This window comes from Saccopteryx bilineata, chromosome 9 (assembly GCF_036850765.1).
Source record: "Saccopteryx bilineata isolate mSacBil1 chromosome 9, mSacBil1_pri_phased_curated, whole genome shotgun sequence".
NCBI classification, from domain to species: Eukaryota; Metazoa; Chordata; class Mammalia; order Chiroptera; family Emballonuridae; genus Saccopteryx; species Saccopteryx bilineata.
In genome coordinates this window covers 19707864-19717916 of record NC_089498.1, presented here as the reverse complement: position 1 = coordinate 19717916, position 10053 = coordinate 19707864, and the positions used below count along the sequence as shown (strand labels likewise).

Sequence of the window (10053 nt, the reverse complement as noted above, 5' to 3'; positions counted from 1 at the left end):
GTTCTTTGCTCAGTAGATTGTGATAGTTCAAAGTATTACCACTTGGAACGAATGTGATGAATTCTGAAGCAACATTTGGCCAGAAGCTGCTAATGTTGTTTTGTTTTTTAAGATTGTGGCTGAAATAAAAACATGCAGACACTGGCAGGACGCAGAGACTGCTACTGTCACTGTCCTGGTGGGTAAGAGTGCAAGGCCCGTCAGGACCCCAACTGTGCCAGCTGTGCTTGTGGGATGGGGAGCCGACCCCTGGAATCTCTGAATGCCCTTCTCTGTCTTTTGTTCGCTTCATCCGTTTAAATTCTTGTGCATACTTTCATGTTGTGCTTTTTCTCTAAACTAGCATTGGCAGAAGTCCACCGAAGCAGATGCTACCTCATCTGTCTTAGGGAAGCAGTAGGTGTCTAGCAGTTTGATACGAATGAGAAAAATCCCAGCCAACTTGTCGTAGATTCAGATGGTTGAAAATAAACTTAATATTCCCAAGAGGAACTGAAAAATGACAGCCAAAAGGAAGGATGGAAATGCCTTTTCTGAAGTAGCAGGTTCTATTTAGCACCCATAAAACAGGTTTGGTAAGCCACTGAGTTTTTTAAGTGAAAGCAAAATCTCTTGCTGTGAGCCAGACATGGAGGTACCATGCCAGTTCTATGGAAAATCTACGGGTGGCCCTGAAACTGGCCTAAGTGTGACTGTGGAGTTAATGATTACTCCAGCAGTTCTCTAAACTACTTGGTTCCACTGGGCTGCAAGCAGTCACCTGCAGGGGAGTCTCCAGGAACCAGCATGTTCCCTTTGCTCATTGGGGCTGGACTGGTGGTTCTGAACCTGGTGACATCTACTAGGAGCCAGAAGACAGAACCCCTTAGTGGCTCTGGGGACCAACCACTTTTCCGAGGGGCAGATCGATATGACTTTGCCATTGTGATCCCTCCAGGAGGCACAGAATGCTTTTGGCAATTTGCCCACCAGACTGGATACTTCTATTTCAGTTATGAGGTAGGTACTTGGACTCCTCTGGCCATACTGGGGACTTGTTTTTTCTGTTTCCTTTTGTAAAGGGGTCAAGTTGTAGACTAACACAAGGTTCTGATTGTCATTATTATGCTGTGATTCTCCACCCATTAATGAAATGGATCTGCACTTAGATGGAAACTCTATGGATGAATAATCACTATAACATATGGCTTGGCTTCTCAAATTGTGGATTATGGAATTATGCTCAAAGCCATGGGACAAATGGGCTGCCTCTTCCTGGGGAAATAATCATCACATTTACTCAGATTTGGAGATGAGAGGGGAGAGAATTTTAAAAATAGTAAAACATGGATATGGAAAGTCACATGAACTTTGGAGACAGACCCAGTGATTTCAAAAAGACACCTCAGGAGAACAACATTTACTCTCTTGCCTTTACGGGTAATTCTGGCAAACTGGACAATCACTGGCTCAAGATTTCTCTATTTGGCCAGACAGTCCAGTTAGTGGTAGGAAGAAAATGTTTTCAAGCTGCTTGTTCATAAGCCAGGTACTTGCATCTCCAGCAGTCTCTCATCTCAGTACCCAGGGATGGTCTGCTCAGCAGTCAAGTTAGAGGCTGTTCACTTCTTTGTTTTTTATCTTAGAAACCTGTTAACTTTCTAATCTTTGTTTACACTCCACTCCATTGTAACTTAAAACTTACTCTAAATTAAGTTAGAGCTTTTTCTTATTTCTAAATTTGTGATAGAAGAGTAGCTACAGTCAGCCTGGCACTAAGTGCCTAGTAGTGAGTGCCTTATTTGCTGTCAAGCATGAAATAAGCCCAAGTGTGCGACAACCCGAGAGCTTAAAACCAAGCTAGTTCAGTCAAGAACTCTACAACCTCGCCTGACCGGGCGGTGGCGCAGTGGATAGAGTGTGGGACTGGGATGCGGAAGACCCAGGTTCAAGACCCTAAGGTCGCCAGCTTGAGTGCGGACTCAACTGGTTTGAGCAAGAGCTCACCAGCTTGAGCCCAGGGTTGCTGGCTCAAGCAAGGGGTTACTTGGCCTGCTGAAGGCCCGCAGTCAAGGCACATATGAGAAAGCAATCAATGAACAATTAAAGTGTTGCAATGTGCAACGAAAAACAAATAATTGATGCTTCTCATCTTTCCGTTCCTGTCTGTCTGTCCCTCTCTCTGACTCTCTGTCTCTGTAAAAAAAAAAAAAAAAAAAACTCGACAACCAGAATCTTACACACCAGCCAGTACAAGCCAGCTGTATGGTCTGTGACATGTCTTATTAACAGAAGTGCTATCAGCATTTGGGGTAATTCTTTGTCCTGCAAAACTGTTTCTAACATGGCAGGACGTTCAGATTTGCTGTCCCTCCCCTCCCGACCGGACCCCACCACACCCCCACCATTGTTTCAATTCAAATTCCCAAAAGGCATTGAGCAGAACCATCCTTGATTGAGAACCACTGTGCTATCATGGGATGTCAATCTTACCACTTAATTGGCTTCTTGGTGATGTATCAGGGACTTTCTCCCTCTTTAATGTGTCTTGGCAGGTTCAGCGAACACTGGGAATGTCACATGATCGGCATATTGCAGCCACTGCACATACCCCACAAGGTTTTCTCATAGAAACCTCTCAGGATGTTCGGGGCCAGATTAACTTCTCTACCCAAGAGACAGGTCTGTTTTCATCACCACATCTATTATAATAATCATAGGTTTCTTTGAAATTAGGAAAACGATGAGGAAGTATTCAAATTAAGTACCAGAGATGTAAAAACCTAGGGTTTTTCACATAGGGATGGTGAAACATAAGGAAAAAATTTAGCCTAGAACACCAAAACCTAGTTTTCCTGGAGACTGCCAATGGTCAAGTGCAGTCCACTGGCAGTTTGGAGGCAGTTTCCAGGTAAATTTTAACTCTCGGGTCTAGAAGCTCAGTTTTCCCTCAGGTCCCAGGTTTGAAACCCTGAGGTCACTGGCTTGAGCATGGGCTCATCCAGCTTGAGTACTGGGTCTCTGGCTTAAGCAAGGGGTCATTGACTCAGCTGGCCCTCCCCAAATGCACATATGACAAAGTGATCAATGAACAACTCAAGTGCTGCAACTACGAGTTAATGCTTATCTGTCCCTTCCTGTCTCAAAAAAAAAAAAAAAAAAAGGATAAAGAATTCCAATTAATATATGGGGTAACATCTCTTTCATCTCTTTCTAGTCATCAGAATATATGAGCTAGTTACCAAAAAGCAGACTCTGAACAAAAGGAAATGCACGGCCGGCCATGAAAAATACCCACATTCCATAACAAAGCATTTCTCCAGTCATCAGAAAATTCCTACAGCCAGGCTGAACCTGTCCCCACCCTGCTCAGAACCACAGCTGCACTCTCACCAGCCAATGTACAGAGAAAGATTTCTCTCAACAGGAGCATAAGATGATCCTTCACTCTGAAGCACAGGCCACTCAGAATTATGAGATATTTAGCATCTTTGGCCCCTCCACGTCAGAAGTGCCTTCAGTTCATTTTGACAGCACATTGCCACACCTTTCTAAACCCACTCCTCTCTACTCCCACCCCCAGAAGGGGAGGCGACCCAGCTGAGAACCAGCACCACTACATATTCAAAATCACCCAACCCAGTGCACACCCCCTTGCAGTTAGTTACTCCAGCAGAAGTTTCTTTCCTTCACAATGGACCGCTTTTTCTCTAGTTTCTAGTTTCAAAATGGTAACTGCAGCTCTAACAGTGTATAAGCAGGCAAACACCATGCTCTTAATTTCAACTCAATTTGAGATATTTAAAAATAAGTGATAATGGGTTGAAAAAGAGGAAGGAAAATGGTTTTCTTTTCTATGTATGACTAGTGATATTTTTAAAAACGTGACTGCTACAAATAATACTTAGTAAAATAAGTTTCGTGTTGTATCAGTATCTTCCTTCCACATCAAGAATTGGATCTTTGTACTTGTTATAAGTAAGAAGGTGCCAATGTGGCACATTGACCAGCGGAGAGCAGACATCTCCAAGCCTAGAGGTTGAAATATCAACAGGGTGGGAGATCCAGGCTTGGTAATGATCAAAGGATTCCCACAGGTTTTTATCAACTTTGTGTAAAAAACCAACAAAATCACTTTGGTTCTGTGCAAGTGTACCTCAATTTTGGAGTCTTCTATGAGGGGCCTGGGATGGACCACAAACAGAAGAATGAAAGAAAACAACTAAATGATACTCTGGATGCAATCGAGGTAATTAATTGCTTTTGTGGGAGAGAAACATCTGGAAACGGATTTTAAATTTGGAGGAAAGATGGAAAATATGGGAATAATATCATTTGAGCTGAGCACTCATTTGGGTAGAAACCAAACAGGCAAGGGGATTTGAAGCCTTTAATTTTTATGACTTGGAGCTCTTGAAATTCCTCATGTGTCTCACACCACGGATTAGCACACTGCTGCTCCCAAGGCCAGAACTGGTCCACTGCCTGTTTATTTTATTTTTCCGATGTGAGAAGTGGGGGGCGGCACACAGGAAGACTCCCACATGCGCCCAACTGGGATCCACCTGGCATGCCCACCAGGGGGTGATGCTCTGTCCATCTGGGCTGTCACTCTGCTGCAACCGGAGCCATTCTAGTGCCTGAGGCGTAGGCCATGGAGCTATTCTCAGCACCTGGGCCAACTTTGCTCCCATGGAACCTTGGCTGCCAGAGGGGAAGAGAGACAGAGAAAAAGGAGAGGGGGAAGGGTGGAGAAGCAGATGGGCACTTCTCCTATGTGCCCTGGCCAGGAATAGAACATGGGACTTCCATATGCTGGGCCGACACTCTATTGCTGAACCAACCAGCCAGGGCTTTTTTTTTTTTTTAATTTAGATATGATTCACCACTTTAAAGTATATAATTGAGTGGTTTTCAGCATATTTCCAAGGTCCTGCAACAATCACCAGCATCTAATTACAAAAGTTTCATCACTCCCAAAAAACTCCATACCCATTAGTCACTATCCATTCCCCATGCCTCCCAACTCTGTGGTCACTCACTCACTTCTTGTCTCTATAAATTTTCTATTCAGTATTATTTCATGAAAGAAGCCTGGCTTCTTTCATTCAACATGTTTTCAAGGCTCATCCACATTGTAGCATGTATTAGTATCTCATTCCTTTACATGGTCAAATAACATTTTATTGCATAGATATACTACATTACTTACCCACCCATCAACTGATAAGACATTTGGGTTATTCCCACTTTTTGGCTGTCATGAATAATGTTGCTATACACATACTAGTTTTTATGCAAACATGCTTTCATTTCTGTATCTAGAGGTAGTGTACTCTGCTGCAGGGTCACAGAGTAACGTTTAGCTGAGGAACTGCGGTCCTCCACAGTGGCTAAACCACTTCACATTCCCAGCAGCTGTGAACGAGGGCTGCAGTTTCTCCACATTCTCACCCACGTTCTTTCTTATTGGCCACCCCAGCGGTGTGAAATGGTAGTTTGTGATTTTGGGTTGTCTCCCTAATGACACTGAGCATCTTTTCATGTTTTTCCCGTTTGTATAAACTTCTTTGTTGAAATGGCTATTTAAATCCTTTTGCAACTTTAAAGTTGGGTTGTCTTTTTTATTTCTGAGTTTTTTTAACTACATTCTGGATATAAGTTCGTTATCAGGTATGTGATTTACAGGAATTCTCTCCCATTCTGTGCAATGTCTTTGTGCTTTTATGACAGCCTCACTGATGCACTCGAGTCCACTTGCCTAGTTTTGCAAATGAAGTTTTATTGGAACACAGTTATGCTTAATTGAAAATTACATAATGTCTATGGCTGTTTTTGTGCTACAATGGCAGAGTTCAATAGTTGCAAGAGACTGTATGGACTGCAAAGCCTAAAATATTTACTAAAATATTTATCTCTGCAAGAGCTCTCTAGTTTCAACATTGTAGTTTTTCATTGAAAAAAAAAATTTAAACCTAAAGCCCAGGCCATTTTTTCCACATAGAGCAAAATTACTTGTCAGCAACTACAATTGGCAACTGATTACATATCATAAAATAACATAAGTTACTCAACTTCCAGATAATTTAGGTTAGGGCTGGTGAGCACCCAGGTGAGGCTAGATGGGGGGTTGGGAGGAGCCCTTTCCTTATTTCATTGTCTGTCCCACAGGAAAGTACACGAAAGGTGCAGAACAATATCTTTCACATGTGGCGATACTACAACTTTGCCCGCATGAGGAAAATGGCTGACTTTTTCCTTCTCCAATCAAACTATAACTATGTGAACTGGTGGTCAATAGCCCAGAGCCTTGTTATTCTTCTTTCTGGGGTCCTGCAGCTGTATTTCTTGAAGCGTCTCTTCAATGTCCCAACGACTACAGACACTGAGAAGCCAAGATGCTAAGCTAAAACAACTGCATGCGCCCTGGCTCTCTCCCTCTGGGGCAGACGCCTGTTAAATCATCAGCTTTGCAAAGTTAATGGGAAAAATCCATTTCTCTCCTTTTAGAAAGTTTTAGTCTATTGCTCTTATCTACAGAGGCAAAATGACAATAAAGGAATAAAACTAAGTTTTGATGTTGGCTATTTCTAAAGTATGCACTAAATGCTACTATCAAAATACCGTTCATCATATAACAGTCCCTTAACCTTCATTAAGTCTATTTAGAGCAGGGGTCAGGAACCTATGGCTCGCGAGCCAGATGTGGCTCTTTTGATGGCTGCATCTGGCTCGCAGACAAATCTTTAATAAAAAAAATGTTAAATATATAAAACATTCTCATGTATTACAATCCATTCGTTTCCTACCATTCATGTTCATGGTTGCGGATGACTGGAGCCAATCACAGCTGCCCTCCGGGATACCACCAAATTTTTATTGGATGCGTAATTTTAATATATAATGCGTAATGTACACGGGTCGTTGTATGGCTCTCACGGAATTACATTTTAAAATATGTGGCGTTCATGGCTCTCTCAGCCAAAAAGGATCCCAGCCCCTGATTTAGAGGTTAACAGAGAAACTTGGGAGAAGAGTTGAGAAAAAGGGAACAGAAACATGTAAAACCCAGTTTTTTGTTTTTGTTTTTACAGAGGCAGAGATAGACAGACAGGAATGGAGAGAGATGAGAAGCATCAATCATCAGTTTCTCTTTGCGCGTTGCGACTTCTTAGTTGTTCATTGCTTCCTCACATGTGCCTTGACCGTGGGCCTTCAGCAGACCAAGTAACCCCCTGCTGGAGCCAGCGACCTTGGGTCCAAGCTGGTGAGCTCTTTGCTCATGCCAGATGAGCCTGCACTCAAGCTGGCGAGCTCGGGGTCTCGAACCTGGGTCCTTCCGCATCCCAGTCCGATGCTCTATCCACTGCGCCACCACCTGGTCAGGCTAAAACCCAGTTTTTATATGGGATTTACATGTTGAATACAAAAACAAGAGTTGGTAGAATGCTTTTTGGTATTTTAAAAATGTTTTATTTTTAGATTATGTCACCTTTGAAATTTAAAATGAGTAATATATTCATAGAAAAATTGTTTTACAATAAGTAGTTTTAAGATAATTGTGAGATGCTTTTCATTTAAAAAAATATTTTAATAATTCTAAAAATAATTTTGGGAGGCACAGGGAAGAATGGAGAAGGAATATTACTTCAGGGTCTCTGATTAGTGCTTTTCATCCAGTCCAGTTAGGCTAGTAAAGGTTCATAAGGAAAATGTTTTAGCAAACTACGGTGATGAAAATAACATTCAACCTGAGATTACACCATCCAAGAAAAAGACTGAGAAAACATCTTGGAAAAGTCAAAACAATTATAATCTAATTATATTCATTAGATCCTACTCTTAGCAGAAACACTCAATATATGCAACATAAAAATAATTCTTACCATTTATTCAACACCTCTCATTTACCAGGCACTGTGCCAGGTACTTTAAATCATGACTTCTAATTCTAAAAGCCATTCTTAGGTAAATAGTTAAAGCTGTTTTTTGAAACAGAAGAAAATGAAGCTCTCTAAAGTTAATGATTCATCTAAAGCACAGTGTTATCACAGATAACAATAATAAGCTATTCTTGTCCTCAATTCCAATGATTTAGAACTTTTTACTCAAAACAAGAAGCTCTCTGGTTGATATATAAAACACAATATTCTATTTAGTAACAAACACAAAGATCTAAAACTCCATTTTGAACCATTTCTGCTTAATAAGAATCCAGCCTGAACCATTTCTGCTTAATAAGAATCCAGCCCGCACTTGTCAACTATAGAGAGAATATTAAACTAAGAACCCCTGGAGCAGTCCCAGTGTTGACAAAATTCAACATGATGGTGGAGCCTACACAGACACAGGAAACAAAGCTAGGCCCTTCCACACAGTCACAAGTCCTTGCGATGACTTCGTTTTAAGTCAACGTCTCTTCATGTCGCACATATTCCCCAATGTCTGCTTGATGAAATACAACAATCGCCATGGGGTCTACTTTCCTGCAGTCCTGTGTAGACTTTGCTGCCACCCCAAAACCCTGGGATTCAAAAGAAGAGACACTGATTCACTCAAGTCATTCAATAATCATGCAGTAAGGGCAGGAAATAACAAAGACAAAGATACAGTTCTTTGAGAAATTCAAAAAGTGCTGAGAATTGGGTCTCTCAAGCCACAAATTGAAAATACATCCTTCTTGAACAAAAATATCTTTCATTTTTGTAACAGCTACCACTTGTACTCACCAAAGGGATGTCTGCCATGGAGTACACCACCACTCCCTGGTACTGAGAAGTGTTTTCAGTGATTCGACCCAGTCCAGATTTTAACACATGGTTCCCATACAGGAAGGATTGCTCTGCTCCAGGCTTTATCCATACTTTATACTATAAAAAAGAAAATTAAATCCAAGAAACATAAAAATGCTAAGTTACCGGTATATCCCTGCAGATAAGGTAGCTGCTAAATCTGTGATTAATTTCTTGAAAACACTTTAAGAAATAAAGATGTCTATTTCCCTCAAGATGTTTTTCTGCTAAACAGAAGTGCCAGGTTCTTTCCTTGGCTCTACAAGTAACTTCTCCCATGGACAGTTAAACAGCTCTTCTTCTGGACCCACTGTGCTCCTCATCACAACCACCTACTTTTCAATCTTCAGCTGGGTTTGCACAGGTTTTTCTACTTTGCTAGAGATAATGACAACTATATACGTAGCCACCCAGCACAGCTTCCCAGAGCCCCAATCATACTGAAAGAGCATACCTACAAGCATCTACAGGCGCTGGCACTTATCCCAAGCAAAGTCAGGAACTCCTGACAGAGAGGCTGCCCAATTATCAGCGTCCTGGGTGGCCCTCATCCCTGACTTCCTCCAGCCCCTGGCAGAGGAAGACTGGAAACCATCCCACAAACCTTGGCATAGGGCGCAAGGTAATCCAGAGCTGTGATGTGCAACCGGAATTTGTGGGTCTTAGTGAATTTTCCGAAGCAGGTTCCTAGCGACACCAGCTTGTCACCGGAGATGTTGGCGGCCAACTTCAAGATCTTTTCACTAAAAGGGTAAAGAAAGAGGTGTCACAGAAGGGCGCTGGTGGGTCCCAGGCCCCCAGCCGGGTCTATGCTGCCCACCCGACCCTGCCTCACCTCACGTAGTACACCCGGTCGTTGTGCAGCCTGAAACAGTAGGTACCATCGGGCCTGTCGACCAGCAGCTGCAGATTCTCCCCGATGCTGTAGGCAAAAGGACATAGGCCGCATCCGAAGGGGCTGGTCCCGACCCCAAGCCCCACTCCACCCCCGCCCCGCCCCACCATACACACACTCCCTCTTCTGCCCCGCGCGCTTACTATTTTGCTATCTTCTCAAACATAACACGGGTCTCTTCTTCAGTCAAAGGCCGCATTTTCCCGCTGTTAGAACACCGGATCCTCGTGCCTCAGTCGCCGGAAGCGGAAGTCAGCTGCCAGCCTCATCCGGACAACCCTAAAACCTATTTTTCTAGCTGCTTTCCATCCCATTGGTTCCCCACGCCAGCGCCCCGTAGCCTGGAGGACTACCGGGCCAAGGAAAACGCCCATAAGAAACCACAGA

The 10053-nt window shown here is 42.8% G+C and overlaps 2 protein-coding genes across 3 annotated transcripts; one reads left to right on the top strand and one right to left on the bottom strand.

Moving 5' to 3' along the window:
• The first annotated feature begins 257 nt into the window (after positions 1-257).
• TMED6 (transmembrane p24 trafficking protein 6) lies at positions 258-6550 on the top strand. Its single transcript, XM_066243106.1, has 4 exons — positions 258-999; positions 2535-2661; positions 4077-4228; positions 6151-6550. Exons 1-4 carry the CDS (start codon positions 787-789, stop codon positions 6382-6384), a joined length of 726 nt encoding a protein of 241 aa, XP_066099203.1. The 5' UTR covers positions 258-786; the 3' UTR covers positions 6385-6550.
• On the bottom strand, positions 4275-10005 carry NIP7 (nucleolar pre-rRNA processing protein NIP7). 2 transcript variants are annotated; one of them, XM_066243108.1, is made up of 5 exons: positions 9810-10005; positions 9607-9693; positions 9376-9514; positions 8709-8849; positions 4275-4683 (listed from the first exon to the last, which is right to left on the bottom strand). In XM_066243108.1, exons 1-5 carry the CDS (start codon positions 9863-9865, stop codon positions 4588-4590), a joined length of 519 nt encoding a protein of 172 aa, XP_066099205.1. In that variant the 5' UTR covers positions 9866-10005; the 3' UTR covers positions 4275-4587. The 2 variants fall into 2 exon arrangements, with proteins under 2 accessions (XP_066099205.1, XP_066099204.1); XM_066243107.1 differs by lacking the exon at positions 4275-4683 and adding an exon at positions 6839-8503.
• Between the last annotated feature and the right edge of the window lie 48 nt (positions 10006-10053).

Coding starts and splice junctions, on each gene's coding strand:
- TMED6 (XM_066243106.1), top strand. CDS start 787: ATGTTCCCTTTGCTCATTGGGGCTGGACTGGTGGTTCTGAACCTGGTG. Junction 2,662..4,076: donor CTTCTCTACCCAAGAGACAG/GTCTGTTTTCAT, acceptor GGATTCCCACAG/GTTTTTATCAACTTTGTGTA. Junction 4,229..6,150: donor ATACTCTGGATGCAATCGAG/GTAATTAATTGC, acceptor TCTGTCCCACAG/GAAAGTACACGAAAGGTGCA.
- NIP7 (XM_066243107.1), bottom strand. CDS start 9,865: ATGCGGCCTTTGACTGAAGAAGAGACCCGTGTTATGTTTGAGAAGATA. Junction 9,515..9,606: donor GACCGGGTGTACTACGTGAG/GTGAGGCAGGGT, acceptor TTACCCTTTTAG/TGAAAAGATCTTGAAGTTGG. Junction 8,850..9,375: donor ACCTTGCGCCCTATGCCAAG/GTTTGTGGGATG, acceptor TCTTTTTTATAG/TATAAAGTATGGATAAAGCC.